This window comes from Chlorocebus sabaeus, chromosome 12, assembly GCF_047675955.1.
Source record: "Chlorocebus sabaeus isolate Y175 chromosome 12, mChlSab1.0.hap1, whole genome shotgun sequence".
NCBI lineage: Eukaryota > Metazoa > Chordata > Mammalia > Primates > Cercopithecidae > Chlorocebus > Chlorocebus sabaeus.
Window position 1 is genome coordinate 90,893,330 of NC_132915.1, and position 18,771 is coordinate 90,912,100.

Consider the following 18,771-nt stretch of genomic DNA (forward strand, 5'->3'; position numbering starts at 1 on the left):
GAAGAACTGGTGATGCTGTTCTAGTAATCAAGCTTGTAACACAAGGAAAATAAAGTGTGAAATAACATCAGGATGACAAACCAAACCATGAAAAATGCTTTAAATCAAATGTTTATTTTCTAAAATTAGCAGAGTGTCTAGCATTTCAGAGAAAATATCACCACATATTATATACCCTTAATGAATAAAGAAATGCAATTGTAAAATGGTCTTGAGAAATGATACATCTCAATATTAAATATTGATATTTAAATTGAGTCTGGTGAGACTCTTGAGGGAGAAGCAAGTTACTTAAGACTGTATTGTCATTGTATCAATTCAATCTATCTGGAAAGGGCACTAAGAAGAGCTATAAAATCAGGCCAGGCACAGTGGCTCACACCTGTAATCACAGCACTTTGGACAGCGGTCACCTGAGGGCAGGAGTTTGAGACCAGCCTGGGCAACAAGGTGAAACCCCACCTCTAACACAAATACAAAAAAAATTAGCCAGGCCTGGTGGCATGTGCCTATAATCCCAGCTACTCGGGAGGCTGAGGCAGGAGAATCACTTGAACCCTGGAGACGAAGGCTGCAGTGAGCTGAGATCGTGCCATTGCACTCCAACCTGGGTGAGAGAGTGAGACTCCATCTCAAACAAACAAAAAAACATCTATAAAATCATTCAATCTTCTGTACCTGGTGATTCTACTTTTAGGCTTCTGTCCCAAATGAGCTCAAGGGAAAAAGAGGTAATACAAAGATACTAATAAAAACAGAAACAATCTGAAAATGCATTGATATGGTTAAGCTTTGTGTCCTCACCCAAACCTCATCTTGAATTGCAATCCCCAGGTATTGAAGGAGACCTGGTGAGAGATGACTGGATCATGGGGGTGGTCCCCCATGCCGTTCTCATGATAGTGAGTTCGTTCTCTCAAAATCTGATGGTTTTATAAGGGCCTCTTCCCGCTTCACTCGCACACTCTCTCCTGCTGCCTTGTGAACAAGGTGCTTGCTTCCCCTTCACCTTCTGCCATGATCATATTGCCTTCTGCCATGACTGTAAGTTTCCTGAGGCCTTCCCAGCCATGTGGAACTATGAGTCAATTAAACCTCTTTTCTTCATAAATTACCCAGTCTTAAGCGGTTTTTTTTAGCAGTCTGAGAATGGACTAATACATGCACTAATATGGAAATGGCTAAATAATGACTATTGATATATTTACACAAATGAACAGTTTATATTGTAACACACAAATGTTTATTAGAAGTTATCTTGGATGAAAAAGAACACCAAGTATTTCTATATATTATATACAATGTAAGGAAACAGGCATTGAATTATTAGTAAGAACTGCTTGGAGCTATTTTAAATGCTGCCTAATAATTATTTACATGCCTGTCAAAATGTATTATCTAACACATGGGCATTAGTTATAATCATATACAGAAACACATGCCCATTATAAATGGAAAATAATATATAATTTTAGATTTTTAATAACTATATTGTTTCATAAAATTACTTAATTGCCTAGTTTAAAACTATCCAACTCTCTCTTTTCCCAGGCCCAAACTCCAACTTCTACTACTTCTACTTAGAAGTAGTAGAATAATATAAATAGTATAATATAATATACTAGTAGTATAAAAGTAGTATAATATAAAAATATATATATATATATATTTTTTTTTTTTTTTTTTTTTGAGACAGTCTCACTCTGTCGCCCAGGCTGGAGTGCAGTGGCGCAATCTCAGCTCACTGCAAGCTCTGCCTCCCAGGTTCACACCATTCTCCTGCCTCAGCCTCCCAAGTAGCTGGGACTACAGGTGCCCACCACCACGCCCAGCTAATTTTTTTGTAATTTTAGTAGAGACGGGGTTTCACCGTGTTAGCCAGGATGGTCTCAATCTCCTGACCTCATGATCCGCCCGCCTCGGCCTCCCAAAGTGCTGGGATTACAGGCGTGAGCCACCGCCTTTTTTTTTTTTTTTTTTTTTGGAGATGGGAGCCTCACTCTGTCACCCAGGCCAGAGTGCAGTGGCACGATCTCAGCTCACTGCAACCTCCGCCTCCTGTGTTCAAGCGATTCTCCTGTCTCAGCCTCCTGAGTAGCTGGGATTATAGGTGCAAGCCGCCATGCCTGGCTACTTTTTCATATTTTAGTAGAGACGGGATTTCATCACATTGCCCAGTCTGGTCTCGAACTCCTGAGCTCAGACAATCCACCCGCCGCAGCTTCCCAAAGTGTTAGAATTACAGGCGTGAACAACGGCGCCCGGCCTCCTTTCCCGTATGTTAAAGATACAGAGAGGTTAAGTAACTCAGCCAAAATGATCTAACTACTTGCGAGAAGCAGATACCAATTTTTCCACTGTTTTTCCTCAAATATCAGTGCCAACAGAAAAAGAAACAGAATTTAACAACCTGGAGGACTATACATGGAGGAAACACAGAGAAAATGTAATCTACAGCTTTGTAATTTCGCATAATGTTTAAAAGACAGTCTGAAGCGTTTTTCTCATAAAATTTTATAAAAATGACTGTGTTCTCTACAAAGAAGGAAGAGGATAAGGGGGGGAAATCCACTCAGGGATAGAGGAAAAAAAAGTCACTGTACATATCTTATATAATCAACACTTGTCATTCTCAAAGCTGAAGACTGGTTCAAGATTACACTCTATGAAATTCAAAACAAAACCCAAAAAACAGTTTCAACATCTCTTACCTGTACAGAGAAGTCCATCTTTGTAGTAAAGTGCATACACTCTGGCACTGTGTCCAATTAATGATGAGGTCTCAAAGGCTTCATGGTCCTCCAGTTGCTTCATTCTCAAAATAGCCTTCAAATAAACCTTCTTCCAGTGCAAAGCGTCCTGAACAGAATCATCTATCTGCCAGCCCAAATTTTTACATGCAGTCTGCCACACCTCTGTACAGGCACTTATCACCTTATTCCACTGTTTAGAGACGAGGCAGCATGTGAGTAAAGTCTGAGGATCGAGCCATTTTAACAAATAAAAACTGAGCTCCAGGGGAAGGAGTTTGAGGAAGTCCCGCTTGAGGAGAGTCTCTAGGTTATTGGAGAGATGCCTGAGCTGGACTGCCCCACTCAGACTAATCAGGTGATCCAGAGTTTCATTTTTCTGCAAGTCCGTCAGAGAAAGAAATGTAACAGAAATGTTATCAAGCCATGTCTCAAAGTCCTTTCTCTCCATAAGGTTATGGAAAATTTTACCTGTGGCACATCAAAATATTGTATTAGTTCTGCTCAAAAAGACTGTTCAAGCAAGACTGCTAACAAATGAAGTATTAAAAATTAGTGTAAAAAATCTGCCATTACAACTTTATGCATAGTTACATTACAACTTTACAGTTAATACACTATATTTATCTGAACACTTTCCATGCACACAAAAGAAAACACATTTGAGAAAACATACTTTAACAAATCATGATCTCCAAAACATAAGTCAGTGAAACAGATTGGTGTGTGTGACTTATTCCTTTTGAAGTCCTTTTGCACATGCTACATGCATCTTCATAGTAATGGATTTACCAACAATTCATTATAAAACAGTATATTTTATAATACACCCCTCCCCCATCAAAACCATTATAAAACAATTTCCTTAATGAATTCCTTAATACATTCTATTTGAGTACTAAAATCACAAAAGCAAGCACCAGGATGTGACAATCAGAAACACGTTTCCTGAGCAGTAACCTGAGACACTGATTATCATGGCAGGCACAACCTGTCACCAAAATCATAGAACTGACTACTTGGTTTTGCAACAGATGTTCTGATGAAAAGGTTTAGGGAAGAAAAGTAAGCAGGTGTAGTAAGTTATCTGCCTCAGAAATTCTGGTTCTTCCAACTTCTTTATGGCACTGCCTGTTTCTAACATGAATTACCAAAGACCTTATTTGGCTTTAGTCTGTTTTTATAAGCCTCGTATGAGCTAGTGACAACTCTTAACCATGTGCCCCAGGGAGCCATGAGGGTCCTGGAGGCCTGCACAAATAAAGCAAATTAATAATCCTTGTGTTTATAAAACACCAAAAAATAGACATTATAATCTTCACTTTGCAAATGAGGAAACCACAGGTTGGAGAAGGTATGTGATTTGCCTATGTTCACAGGGCTCTTAAATAGCCACAGAACAGACTGGATGCCAGTGTTCTCAAGATCAGGGTACCAAGCTCTCTCTCTGAAATAAGTGACAACCAGGAGAACCACGACCTAGTGGTAAGATCTGGGGGTAGTGTGTCTACCCATTAGACCATTTTCTCCTTTAGGAGAACGACAAGTTGCTCCTGAGCTAACTGTAACAAACAATTTTTTTAAAGTATCCCGTATTAGTGTCAACTGGTGTTAATTCTCTCTTAATGAGGATTAAACTAATGAAAGATAACAAAAAAATAACCAGTAAAAACTATCTTTCTCAAGACTATGTATTGATAGATGTTAATGCTGGGTGATGGGTACATAGGGATTTATTATTCTCTCTATTTCCATATATTCAAATATTTTCACGATTTAATAAAAACTTTCCTTCTGAATACTCAGTTTCTCACGAGACTGTCATATTAATTTTAAAAGCATATGCCCAAATTAATGTGAAAAAGGAAAGTTAATTTCTTTCCAGACATATCACCTAGATCAGGTCTACACAAAAAGCAAGATCTCATCTTCCAACTTTGTTAATGTAAGGTGAGTAAAATCGTGAGTGTCCAATATCAAAATTGGCAATAACATTCTTAGACAAATAAGCAGTCTGATTTATTAGTAGAAGCAGCCAAACCTTGCAATGACATATCTGCGAATAGTTTTGATTTCTGGAACTGTGACTAGACCTCAAGCTAATACTTCTGAAGCCAAAGTTTGGGCTACAGAGGATTAATTTGTATTAAAAATGTACTTAGCTGACAAAAAATAATCAGATAGCTAAAAGTTTTATCGACTTATCATGCAATAACAAGCCCCCTCCTTCCTCTAAATCCTAACAATCCTCTTATCTATATAACATTTCTTCAAAATTTCTACTTTTAAAAAATAATTTGCAACAAGACAAAGCAATTATCTTCTGTGGGCATCTGCATACTGTCACAATAGCTAGTTAATTAATATTGGTCAATTAAAAACACACACCAAAACACCTGCTCCGGAAACATTTTTAACAGTGAAAAGTGTGGTGTGGGAAGCTTCCTCCATCACATCTACATATACACACATACACACACATGCTGACACACATCTATTGTAGAAATGCTTGTATTTAAGTGAGCTGAATTGTTACTCAAATGGCTACAAGGCAAATTTAGAATACTCATTAAAATCTTATCAGGTTCCCATCATCACAAATATCTAAGAGACATACTATAACATGCCAAATTCACATGTATACCTATGTAACAAACCTGCACGTTGTGCACAAGTATCCTAGAACTTAACGTATAATTTTTTTAAAAGTCAAATTAATGTGCCGATGACACCGCTAAAGATTATGGAAGAAGCTTTTTCAGAAAGCACCTCTAAAAAGCTCAGCCATATCTGAGATTTAAACATTCTCCTAACTCTTAATAAAAAAAAATTTCCCAACTTTTAGATTGCCTTTTAAACCACTCAATCCCTTGTAGGATTGAGTAGTTCACCTCTGATTATTCTGAAAAAGGCATTTTTTCCCCCTAAAAAAGCAAGTCTCACTAACCGCAGAATGCATTATTAAAAAACACCAATTTTTTACTTTTCCAAAAGGATCAACTAACTTTGGAGGGGGCTTTCTAAGGTAACAGGTCTAAACTGGACTCTTTTAGGCAGCCTCTAGAAATATCATATACTGGTTGCACAAACCTCAGGAAATGGGATTTCAATTCAACATGAGGAGCTTTTAAACCTCAGCGCTTTCCAACAATGGAATAGCTCCCTCCAGAGTAGTTAGTTTCCCATTACCACGAACAGTCAAGGACAGTTGCACACAGAGGCAGAATGTGATACATGAAAATGCTTTGGAGGTCAAATGTTTTACTGATTCAACCACTTCCTATGTGATTACGGGCATGTCCAACTAACTTTTAAGCTTCAGTTTTATCATCTGTAAAATGGAAGCTATCATCCAACTTGAAGGGTGAAACTCAGAAATATAGCAAGGACAAGCTTAGCACAGTGTACAGTCTGGGGGTAAAAACTCAAATGGTACTTTTTGTTAGTTTTATTACTATGAATATCTGGCAGGAAAGATTTCTGTGACACTGAGGCTGGAATGGACATGACCACTAACATCTCTTTCGACCCTATCATCTTACCACAAAGTTTCTCTTCAAAATACCCGGAAGAAAAACTCAAGGGCTCAAACTTACTAGGGGTTTAATTTGATAATTAAGAGCACTTGTTGGCCGGGCACGATGGCTCACGCCTGTAATCCCAGCACTTTGGGAGGCCGAGGCGGGCGGATCACGAGGTCAGGAGATCGAGACCATCCTGACTAACACGGTGAAACCCCGTCTCTACTACAAATACAAAAAAAATTGGCCGGGTGTGGTAGCGGGCGCCTGTAGTCCCAGCCACTCGGGAGGCTGAGGTTAGGAGAATGGCGTGAACCCAGGAGGCAGAGCTTGCAGTGAACCGAGATCGCGCCACTGCACTCCAGCCTGGGCAACAAAGCGAGACTCCGTCTCAAAAAAAAAAAAAAAAAAAAAAAAAGAAAAGAAAAGAAAAGAGCACCTGTTTATTGCAGGCTCTCGTTTCCCAGCAGGTGCCTTATTCTATCCACATTCCCTGCTGTTTGGCCCCCTTACCCCACGCCTCTACCTCAGAGTTAACATTCAACTTGCCCTCTTGCATTCAGTATCAATAATCACAAAGTGGGTCATGTAACAAAAAGACTCCGAAATTGGACAAAGAGAGCCCGGGTTTGGTCTCAGGTTCTGCCATTAACTCCCTATGTTACCTTAGGCAACTCACATATTTATATTGGTTTTAAAGAAAAAGTACCACTGGTAAACATCTCATTTGATCTTCATAACCTCATGGAAGGTATCAGCAATGCCGCCCTTAACTAACATGATAAGGAAATTTATGGCTCAAGAAGTGGAGTGGCTTTCCCAGAATGGCATAGGAAGTAGCAGGCTCAATATTTTGCCCAGTACCCACCCTCCCCAAACCTATACTCTGAGGCGTTAGAGACAGGACCTTCTGGAAAACAGTGTAAATGTGTTTTCCCCTCCTTCTCCTCCATCAGAACCTGGCCTAGTCAAGAGTGAAAGCAACATAATTGTTAGTGTTAGAGGGAAGGAGGCTTCATTTCCCCCTCTTTTCTTATCAAGGAGTACAGAGGCGTTGAAAATGTATACACACCTATAAACTTACATATGCATAAAATGTATTCTGAATATTCAAGAAGCTGACAACCCTGGTTGCCTCCAGACAGAACTGGAGAAAAGAAATGAGAGGTCCCTTTTTATCGTATACCTTTTAAAACTGAAAACCATGTAAGTATGATATACTATCAAAAGACAGCCTTTAGTTTTAAGGTGAATTTTTTAAAGCTTTGAAAGAATACAAATAATGTTTATAAAAATGCGTTCTGCAACTCCACTTGTTGCTGGGTGACCTTGGGCAAAACACTTCACCTGTCTCACGCCCTGTTTCCTCACTTGAAAAATACAGCCACGAAGAGCATTACCTACAAGGGCTTTTATGAGGGTTAAACAAGATAGTGCACGTAAAGCGTTTAGCACAGTACCCGGCACGCTGTAAGCCTACAGTAAATATCGGTTACCATTTTTACTCAGCATTAATATTGTTATCTTTGCTTTACTTCAAGCAGCACCCCCCCACACACACCTGTTTTCACGGCATACCCACAATTATGGCGCAGCACAGCTCTTTGTACTTCATAAACCACCTCACCACACTTCATCATCTTTCAAACATTTGGTAGCCCTGGGACATCACTGTTAACTCATTTTGCAGCTAAGGAAATGGAGGCAGCAGGAGGCAGTAACTCCGAAACCCTGTTTTCCCATTTCTAAAATCCAGATCCCATCAACCCATTCGTCGCTCCCAGGTCCCTTGCTCTCGGAACCGTGTTCCGCGCGGCACTGACCTGAGCGAGCGCCCCGGGGCCCGGGACCTCGAGCCGGGTTCACAGCTACTAGGCACGCTCGGGCCGCCAGAGCCTCGCAGCGGCCGGGTCCGCTCCGCAGCCATGGCGCCTGCAGGGAGAGAAAAACAGCCAAGGCGCGGCAGGTCAGCAGAGGCGCGGGCGCCTGAAAGTCCCCTCCCCGACCGGCCCCGCCTCGCATACAGACCTGGACCTGCGGCCGCCGCTCCCGGTCCACAGCCTCACTGGGGAGCGGCTTCCGGTGCTGCCTGCGTCATCTCCGCGCGTCCCTCAGCTCCGCGGCGCCCGGCGGAAGCGGCTGCACTTCCGGTCCCCGCCGCGAGGTGGGTGGTGGGTGGTAGGAGGCTGGAAGCCAGGAGTAGGGATTGAGGGGAAAGCGTCCCGGGAAGTTGAACGCTCGCTGCGCGGCCCTGACGGTGCTTAGGCCGGATGCAACCTAGAACAGAGCTTCTTTTCGTACCGTACATCCAGGTTTGCACAGCGCTTTTGTGTCGCTCCTCCAATCCGATCTTGCACCAGCTCTGCAGTAGACTTTCTTATTATCCTCATTTTCGGAGGAGAGGGAGCTGTGGCTCAGGGAAGTTGAGACGTGTCCAAATTCATACGACCTGTTGGGCACCTCTTTATCCCGAACACTGTTCTAGGGGATAGGGTTCGTGAACAAAAACCGCAAAAATCCCTGACCGCCGGGGGCTTACATCTATTAGAAGGAGGAAGACAGGTAGACTAAGTAAGGCATGTGAAAAGGAGAGAAATAAAGCAAGGTAAGGAGGTTGTTGAATGAAAAAATACAGTCAAGTGATGTAGATTTGAATGAATCACAACATTTACACTCTGGCTATGGCCTGGTTACTTAACCTCTCAGACTTTGCTTCATCTGCATGGAAGTTATAGTGAACTCCCCATCGGTAGGCTCTGAGGATTGAAGGAAATTAAGCATGCAAACGTTTTTGCTTCAAGAACTAAAACTGAGCTAAAAAATTCCACGCACTCTTTCTCAACACTTGTTGTGTACCATCTCACTCAGCTCCCACAACAACCGCACAAGCTGGTAACTATTTATTAGGCCCATTTTTAGAGATGGCGAAACTGAAATCAAAAGAGGTTTAGGCATCTTGCCTAAGGTCATAGTAAATGGCTGTCGCTGGATTTCAACCCAAACTGACTTCAGAACACAAGTTATCCATTTTTTTTTTTTTTTTTTTTTGAGGCAACGTATCAGTCTGTCGCTCAGGCTGGAGTACAGTGGCAACGATCTTGGCTCACTGCAGCCTCAACTTCTCCAGGCTCAAGCGATCCTCCCACCTCAGCCTCCTGAGTAGATGGGACCACAGATGCATGTCACCATGCCCAGCTAATTGTGTGTGTGTGTGTATGTGTGTGTGTGTATTTTTGTAGAGGCAGGGTTTTGCTATGTTGCCCGGGCTGGTCTTGTACTTCTAGGCTCAAGTGATCCACCTGCCTGGGCCTCCCAAAAAGTGCTCGGATTACAGGGGTGAACCATGATGCCCAGCACACAAGTTATCCTCGTTTCTCTGTAAGGGTTCCTAAACCATATATGCATACACGCACATTCGCATGCATCTTATACCAACACTGTCCAATAGGCCTTTTGCCAATGATGGAGTTGTTCTCTTGGTGCTGTCCGATAAGGCAGTCACTAGCCTCTTGTGGCTACTGAACACTTGAAAAGCACCTGATGTAAATGAACTAAATTCTTAATTTTATTTAATTTTAATAGCCACATGTGGCTAATGGCTACCATGCTTGATAGCACAGTCCAATAATATAACATAAACAATGACAGAGACACATACCCGGTAGACAGTAGAGCATGGCCAAGGTTCCAAGCATCCTGACATCATCTAGGCTACTTGAAACAAGGGAAATAAAAATTGATTATGTGGGGTGGAAGTCAACTACGGTGTCCTAAAAGTAAGGTCTCAAGAGAGCAAATTTGATTTGCTAAGCAACAGGATGTCACTCTAGACTTCTAAGTCAGAACATGACTGATGACAGCATTATAAGACATTTAGGAAGACATGGATAATACAGATTGGATACTTTCTATGAAAGGGAAGGCAGTAGCAGGGTAATCAAGAAAATCAAGCGCCCGTATCTCTGGAGCAAACATTCTCAACCCCAGTACAGTTTGATGAATCAAATTGAAAAGTGCAGATGGAGCTGTCCCAGAGATAATATTGTTTGGACCTCTCATAACAAAGAAACCAAATTGTGCAAATTTAAGCCCAGAGGGGATCCAGGAGCAAAATTCATGACTATAAAACATGTTTTAAATTGCAAAATGGAAGTAATATTTAATTAAATACAAGACCTATTCAATTGTTAATTTCAGTATATGTAAAATTGTTAAATTCAATATATGTAAAATTCCCTTTCTTTTTTATTTTATTTTATTTATTTATTTATTTTTTTCAGATGGAGTCTCACTCTGTTGCCCAGGCTGGAGTGCAGTGGCTGGATCTCAGCTCACTGCAAGCTCCGCCTCCCAGGTTTATGCCATTCTCCTGCCTCAGCCTCCCGAGTAGCTGGGACTAGAGACGCCCGCCACCTAGCCCGGCTAGTTTTTTTTTGTATTTTTTAGTAGAGACAGGGTTTCACCGTGTTAGCCAGGATGGTCTTGATCTCCTGACCTCGTGATCCGCCCACCTCGGCCTCCCAAAGTGCTGGGATTACAGGTTTGAGCCACCGCGCCCGGCCTAAAATTCCCTTTCATTTGAAATTTTAGGTTAGATTTTTTCCACCTTGTAAATATTTTCAAGATTGTGTGATGATTGCTGAGAAAACATAGCTTTAAATATAAGAAGTTATTCCTAGCCAAAGAATTACAAAAGCTGTTGTAAATGGCTATTGGATGTTGAAGGAAAGGATGAAATATAGTCTGATATGAGAACAGAATGCTCAGTATAATTGCTTGGTGACAGGAACATGAAAATATGCTGAATGTTGTTTATTTTCTTGAAATAAACTTGCTGGTAAAAATGATGTTTGGGATAATTCCTACACATGCGTGCTCCAGGAAAGGAGAAAACCTCAAATGTTTAGTTTCTTCAATTCCAGCTAAAATGGACTATATGTTGTCTTCCATTTTGAGCTAAACTTGCCTGGGGGAGGTAGTTCAGATGACTTAAAATTGATTTAGTAAAGTGCTTGCATAGCCCATACTAGGGATTCTGAATCTTTCCCAATGAGCCATACACCAGACCTCAGCATATGATGTTTCTTTGGGAGAAAATAACGCACCCACTACGGATGAAAAATATTCCTCTATGTCTAGCACAGTTTTTTCATGTGTATGTACCAGGGAGCAGGCATTACTCCAGCTGTTTAGTTTCTTGAGATGCACTCCAAAAATATAGGTTATATCTACTTGCGCAGCAATGCTGTGGAGAAGTGACCTGGGTAACTGTTCTTTGAACTTCCACACATACTTTACCAGGAACTCAGTATAAAGACATGGGGTCAGTTTCATGAAGTACACAGGGTTGGAAGCATTTGAAGAGGTTTGCTTTTTCTATTCTTTGTTCTGGATTCACTCTAGCTGTAACATGATCAGCACCCACTCTTCTGTGCAGTCAGCAGGTATTCTAGGATCAAAGCTCGGGTTGATTGGCAAGAAACCTTATCCTCAAAGGTTGGGGCACGAAGTACTGTACCGCAATTGCTGTTGGACTGGAGTGATCCTGAGATGCGTTTGGGCATAACTTGGCATCTGAACTCAATAATTTCTAAGACCCTGAAATTGCTCACAGGCAACATGCAAGTAAGTTTCTTATAATCTTTAAAGCATTTGATATCTAGTAAAATAGGCTTTGAGGAAGCTAAAACTTTTTCTATGTGTAAATGAGAAAATGGAAAGGAGTTCAGGTTATCATTGCTGGGTTTTTTTGTTTTGTTGTGTTTTTTGACTATTTAAAGAACATGGGGGCCGGATGCAGTGGCTCACGCCTGTCATCTCAGCTCTTTGGGAGGCCGAGGCAGGCGGATCACCTGAGGTCAGGAGTTCAAGACCACCTAGCCAATGTGATGAAACCCTGTCTCTACTAAAAGTACAAACATTACCTGGGAGTGGTCGTGCATGCCTGTAATCCCAGCTACTTGGGAGGCTGAGGCAGGAGAATCTCTTGAACCTGGGAGGTGGAGGTTGCAGTGAGCCAAGATTATGCCACTACACTCTAGCCTGGGCCACAGAGTAAGACTCTGTCTCAAAAATAAAGAGAAAGAAAGAGCGAGCAAGGGAAGAAGGGAGGGAGGGAGGGTGGGAGGGAGGGAAAGAAGGAGAAGGAAGGAAGGAAGGAAGGAAGGAAGGAAGGAAGGAAGGAAGGAAGGAAGGAAGGAAGGAAGGAAGGAAAAAGAAAAGAAAAGATAGGAGTTGTGATTCTCCAATGGTTAAAAGTGAGCTTTGGAGCTGGGCACAGTGGCTCTCACCTGTAATCCCAGCACTTTGGAAGGCCGAGGTGGGCAAATCACCTGAGATCAGGAGTTTGAAACCAGCCTGGCCAACATTGCAAAACCCCATCTCTACTAAAAATACCAAAATTAGCTGGGTGTGGTGGCAGATGCCTGAAATCCCAGCTACTCAGGAGGCTGAGGCATGAGAATCGCTTGAACCCAGAAGGCGGAGGTTGCAGTGAGCCAAGATCTGCAGCCTGGGAGAAAGAGCGAGACTCCGTCTCAAAAAAAAAAAAAGAGTGAGCTTTGGAATCTGACCGATTTGAGTTCAAATCATGCCCTATCCTAACCTCTTACCCACTGTGTGATCTTGGGCAAATTACTAAGCTACTCAGTTGCTCAGCTTAATTATGAAAATAACCTATCTGAAAGGGATATTACCAGGGCTAAATGAGTTAAGACACATAAAATGCTTATCACAATGCCTGGCACAAAAGCAAGTGCATAATAGGAGGTAACAATTATTATGGGAGGCTTTATTGATTGAAGATCCAGTGAAAAGGGATTTAATTCATTTAATATTCCCTGGCTCTGTTATATTACAATTCTGCACGTGTCCTTTCAGACAGAAAGTTTCCGTCTGCATTGATGAGGTAGAGTAAGCTTGGCCTAAATCTATCTTACATCTCTGAAGAGGTGCTATGCAGATAGCAGTAATCTGTCCATATCGATGGAAATGTCAGATAGATTAGGAGACATTTATCTTTATTTATTTGTATATTTTTTGAGATGGAGTCTCGCTCTGTCGCCGGGGCTGGAGTGCAGTGGCCAGATCTCAGCTCACTGCAAGCTCCGCCTCCTGGGTTTACGCCATTCTCCTGCCTCAGCCTCCCAAGTAGCTGGGACTACAGGCACCCGCCACCTCGCCTGATTAGTTTTTGTATTTTTTTTTTTTCAGTAGAGACGGGGTTTCACCGTGTTAGCCAGGATGGTCTTGATCTGCTGACCTCGTGGTCCGCCTGTCTCGGCCTCCCAAAGTGCTGGGATTACAGGTTTGAGCCACGGCGCCCGGCCAGGACACATTGTCAAAACAAACTCTGATTCAGTATTAGATTGAATTGGAAAGTCATACTAGAAGAATGTAAATATTTGATAGTAGCCAGGATGCCATGGCTAACAAAAGCAGCCACTTCATGGAAAAATAGCCCCTGACTTTTGTAATTAGAGAAGAAATGGATCCAGGTGCTCCCATTCAAGAAAGAACATCATGTATTTTCCTACAGGTTTTTATCACAATGATACCACTTGTTAATTTATATCCATGTGTCTGTGTCCAATTCTTGGTAATCACAATGTCCAAGACAGTGCCTTGTATATAGTAAGTAAGCAAGCTTTTATCCAAACAAGCAAGAAAACAACCAACTAACACTTTACTCAGTGTTCACTTTGTGCCAAATGCTGGAATTAGCAGCACTGGAGAAGACAGAGACACGATGCCTGCTGTCCAGGAGACCATGATCTAGTGGAAGAAATAGATAATAACAATATATCACAATAAACACTTAAAGTAGAGTGTACTGCTAAATGCTGTGAGAGGTCCGTATAGGGCTCAGTGAGGGCAAAAACAGGAATAGAGATGAAGCCTGAATGAACACTTGTCCTTTTCTTTTTTAGGTGACTTTCTGCAGACTTCGGACTCACCAGTGGTGTTTCATTCTTTTTAATGTCATCCTATTTCATGCTTTGCTTTTTGGGGCTGACTTTGTGGAGGAATACTTTCTGCATTCTTTGCCTTATATAGATATGAAAGTTCTTGAAATTAAGAATAAGGCAAGAAAATTGAACATAGAACCCCTAAGAAGTAATCTCTCCAAATATTATGTCCTGAGCCAGTCAGAAGTATGTAAAGGGAAGAACATTTTTCTGCTGTCTCTTGTCTTCAGTAGCCCAGGAAATGGAACAAGACGGGACCTCATTAGGAAAACTTGGGGCAATGTGACCAGTGTCCAAGGGCATCCCATTCTCACACTGTTTGCTTTGGGAATGCCTGTTTCAGTGACTACCCAGAAAGAGATCAACAAAGAGTCCCGTAAGAATAATGATATAATTGAAGGAATCTTCTTGGACAGTTCTGAGAACCAAACCCTGAAGATCATTGCAATGATACAGTGGGCTGTGGCTTTCTGCCCTAATGCCCTGTTCATTCTCAAGGTAGATGAGGAGATGTTTGTCAATCTACCAAGCTTGGTAGACTATCTTCTCAATCTGAAAGAACACCTAGAAGATATCTATGTAGGAAGAGTTATTCATCAGGCTACACCCAATAGAGATCCTCAGAACAGAGACTTTGTCCCTCTTAGTGAGTACCCAGAAAAATACTACCCAGATTACTGCAGTGGCGAGGCCTTTATAATGTCCCAAGATGTGGCTCGAATGATGTATGTGGTTTTCAAAGAAGTACCCATGATGGTGCCAGCCGATGTGTTTGTAGGAATTTGTGCTAAGTCCGTTGGCCTTATACCCATCCACAGCTCAAGGTTTTCTGGGAAAAGGCACATTAGATACAACAGATGTTGCTATAAGTTCATTTTTACATCCTTAGAAATTGCAGATCCTGGAACGCCCCTGGCATGGAAGGAAATTAATGATGGAAAAGAATGTACACTGTTTGAGACATACTATGGGCTCGTTTCCTGCAAACTTCTGACGTACCTTGACAGCTTTAAACGTTTTCACATGGAGACCATAAAAAACAATCCCACGTATTTTGGTGATTAGGATTTCTTTAATTTTCCTTACGAGTCGATTATTTTAAAGTTACCTTCTACCCTGTTATGGAAAGCATCCCTTCTTTCTGTGTTTTATGTAGGTTCGCTGAATCTTTAATTTTACTTGCAAAGGTACAAAATGTTTTCTGTGCTCTGGTGTACTCAATTACTGAGATCTCATTTTAAGAAATTTAAGTTGGTGTAGCATGATTCTTTTCAAAATAAAATATTTCTTTCAGAAGAGAAAACATTATGTTTCATTGTTTGTTTTGTTTTTTGGGTTTTTTTGTTTTGTTTTTTTGAGACAGGATCTGGCTCTGTCGCCCAGGCTGGAGTACAGTGGCGCAACGTCTGCTTACTGCAACCTCCACCGCCTGGGCTCAAGGGTTCCTCCCACCTCAGCCTTTTGAGTAGTTGAGACTATAGGCATGAGCCACCATGCCCGGCTAATTTTTTTTGTTTGTTTGTTTTTTGAGACAAGAGTCTCACTCTGTCACCCAGGCTGAAGTGCAGTGGCACCATCTTAGCTCACTACAACCTCTGACTCCCGATTCAAGCAGTTCTCCTGCCTCAGCCTCCCAAGTAGCTGGGATTACAGGTGCCCGCCACCACGCCTGGCTAATTTTTTGTATTTTTAGTAGAGACAGGGTTTCACCATGTTGGCCAGGCTGGTCTCGAACTCCTGGCCTCAAGTGATCCACCCCCCTTGGCCTCCTGCAGTGCTGGGATTACAGGTGTAAGCTGCCATGCCTGGCCTAATTTTTGTATTTTTTGTAGAGAGAGGGTTTCATCATGTTGCCCAGGCTGGTCTCGAATTCCTGGGCTCAAGTGATCCTCCCACTTCAGCGTCCCAAAGTGTTGGGATTACAGGTGTGAGGAACCACACCTGGCCAATATGCAATTTATTATAACTAAGTTTTTTTTATAAACTGACAAAAATTATGTATATTTATGTTGTACAACATGTTTTGATATATGTATATGCTATTGAATGGCTAAATCAAGCTATTTAACATATGCATCACTTGACATTTTTTTTGTAGTGAGAACACTTAAAATCTACTAGCAATTATCAAATATTCATATATTGTTGTTAACTGTCATGACCATGATGTATGATAGATCTCTTGAACTTACTCCTCATGTCTAACAAAAATGTTGGCTCTCTTGGCCATATCTGCCAAGTTTTCCCAACCCCCAGCCTCTGGTAACCTCCATTTACTCTCTGTTTCTATGAATTTGAGTTTTTTTACACCCCACATATAAGTGAGCTCATGCCCTTATTTGTCCTTCAATGCCTAGTTTATTTCACTTAACATAATGCACTCCGTGTTCATCCATATTGTTGGAAATGACAGGATTTCTTTCATTTATAAGGCTGAATAGCATTTTATTGTTGATATATACCACATTTTCTTGATTTATTCATGCACTGGTGGACACTTAGATAGATGCCACTAATCTTGTGAATAATGCTGCATTGAATATGGGGAGTGCAGATATCTCTTTGACATACTGATTTAATATCTTTTGGATATACATCCAGTAGCAGAATTGCTAGATTTTATGGTAGTTCTATTTTTAATTTTGTGAGGAACTTCCATAATGGCTGTATTATTGGTTTACCGTAATGGCTCATTGTGGTTTTACTTTGCATTTCTCTGATGATAAGTGGTATTGAGCTTTTTTTTTTTTTTTTTTTTTTCCATATACCCGTTGGCCATTTGTACTTCTTTTGAGAAATGTCTATTTAGGGCCTTTGGTCATTTCTAAATCGGGTTATTTGGGCAGGGCACGGTGGCTCATGGCTGTTATCCCAGCACTTTGGGAGGCCAAGGCGGGTGGATCACCTGAGATAGTTCAAGACCAGCCTGGCCAACAGGGTGAAACCCCGTCTCTACTAAACATACAAAAAATTAGCTGGACATGGTGGTACGTGCCTGTAATCCCAGCTACTCTGGAGGTTGACACAGGAGAATCGCTTGAAATCAAGAGGTGGAGGTTGCAGTGAGCTGAGATCATGCCACTGCACTCCAGCCTGGGCAACAGTCTGAGACTCCATCTCAAAAAAATAATAATAATAAAATAAATAAATCAAGTGATTTGTTTTCATGCTATTGTGTTGTTTGAGTCCCTTATCTGTTTGTTCCCCAGACCAGATATATGGCTTGCAAATATTTTCTCCCATTCCATAGGTTATCTCTTCACTGATTGCTGCTTTTGATATGCACAAGCTTTATAGTTTGATATAATTTCATTTGTCTATTTTAGCTTTTGTTGCCTATACTTAAGGGGTCATAGCCAAGAAAATCTTTGCTCAGACCAATGTCATGGAGCTTCCTCCACCTATGTTTTCTTCTAGTAGTTGTACAGGTCTTACATTTAAGGTCTTACATTTAAGGTCTTACATTTAAGTCTTTAATCCATTAGGAGTTGATTTTTGTATATAGTGTGAGATGAGGGTATACTTTTATTATTTTGCAAGTAGATATCCAGTTTTCCCAGAACCACTCATTGTAAAGACTGTCTTTTTCCCAGTGAGTGTTCTTGGCATCTTTATCAAAAATCAATTGACTATCAATGCATGAATTTGTTTCTGGGCTCTCTATTGTGTTCCATTGGCCTATGTGTCTATTTTTATAGTGTACATGCTGTTTAGATTACTGTAGTTTTGTAACAGATGATCAAATCCAGTAGTATGATGCCTTCAGCTTTGCTATTTTTGCTCAAGAGTGTTTTGGCTTTTCAAAGTCTTTCGTATTTTCATATGAATCTTAGGATTGTTTTTTTCTATTTCTGTGGAAAGTATCATTGGAGTTTTACTAGGATTTGAATTGAATCTGTATATGGTTTCAGGTAGCAGGGATATTTTAACATTAGTCCTTCCAATCCATGAATGTGGCATATCTTTTCTCTAATTTGTGTCATCTTCAATTTCTTTCATCAACGTTTAAAAGTTTTTATTACACAGATTTTTTTACCTCCTTGTTTAAATTTACTCAAGTATTTTGGGATTTTTTTCTGATGCTATTATAAAAGGGATAGTTTTCTTCTTTTCTTTTTCAGATAGTACATTGTTAGTATATGAAAATGCTACTGATTTTCATAAGTTGATTTTTTTCCCTGCAACTTTACTGAATTTGGTTATCAGTTCTAACAGTTTTTGTTTGTTTTTTGTTTTGTTTTGTTTTTTTTGAGATGGAGTCTCGCTCTGTTGCCCAGGCTGGAGTGCAGTGGCACAATCTCGGCTCACTGCAACCTCCGCCTCCCAGATTCAAGCAATTCTCCTGTTTCAGCCTCCCGAGTAGCTGGGACTACAGGCACCAGCCACCATGCCTGGCTAATTTTTGTAATTTTAGTAGAGACGGGGTTTCACCATATTGATCAGGCTGATCTCAAACTCCTGACCTCAGGTGATCCACCCACCTCGACCTCCCAAAGTGCTGGGATTCCAGGCGTGAGCCACCATGCCCAGTGC

At 41.2% G+C, this 18,771-nt stretch overlaps 2 protein-coding genes across 9 annotated transcripts in view; one reads left to right on the top strand and one right to left on the bottom strand.

Annotated features, from left to right (window-relative positions):
• FBXW2 (F-box and WD repeat domain containing 2) overlaps positions 1-8,394 on the bottom strand; it is a 33,648-nt gene extending 25,254 nt beyond the window's left edge. Inside the window, exons 1-3 of one of the 3 annotated variants that reach the window (XM_037984355.2) lie at positions 8,300-8,394; positions 8,095-8,203; positions 2,712-3,129 (exon numbers count right to left, since the gene is read on the bottom strand). In XM_037984355.2, the coding sequence (XP_037840283.1) occupies positions 2,712-2,814 (103 nt within the window). In that variant the 5' untranslated portion in view covers positions 2,815-3,129; positions 8,095-8,203; positions 8,300-8,394. Of the gene's footprint in view, positions 1-2,711; positions 3,222-7,832; positions 8,072-8,094; positions 8,204-8,299 lie in introns of those variants that run through there. The other 2 variants (XM_007968235.3, XM_037984360.2) reach the window with 2 other exon arrangements.
• A 17-nt stretch (positions 8,395-8,411) lies between these two features.
• B3GALT9 (beta-1,3-galactosyltransferase 9) lies at positions 8,412-17,410 on the top strand. Of its 6 annotated transcripts, none has more exons than XM_073021876.1 (4): positions 8,442-8,876; positions 10,552-10,625; positions 11,709-11,896; positions 14,200-15,546. In XM_073021876.1, exons 3-4 carry the CDS (start codon positions 11,822-11,824, stop codon positions 15,301-15,303), a joined length of 1,179 nt encoding a protein of 392 aa, XP_072877977.1. In that variant the 5' UTR covers positions 8,442-8,876; positions 10,552-10,625; positions 11,709-11,821; the 3' UTR covers positions 15,304-15,546. The 6 variants fall into 6 exon arrangements, with proteins under 6 accessions (XP_037840304.1, XP_072877980.1, XP_037840296.1 ...); XM_073021877.1 differs by having other exon boundaries at positions 8,442-8,583; XM_037984376.2 differs by lacking the exon at positions 10,552-10,625 and having other exon boundaries at positions 8,412-8,876; positions 14,200-17,410.
• Positions 17,411-18,771: the final 1,361 nt, after the last annotated feature.

Excerpts from the sequence above, each read along its gene's own strand:
- B3GALT9 (XM_037984376.2), top strand. The coding sequence starts at position 11,822 with ATGCGTTTGGGCATAACTTGGCATCTGAACTCAATAATTTCTAAGACC. Across the intron at positions 11,897-14,199 it reads TGCTCACAGGCAACATGCAA|GTGACTTTCTGCAGACTTCG; the intron begins GTAAGTTTCTTA and ends TTTCTTTTTTAG.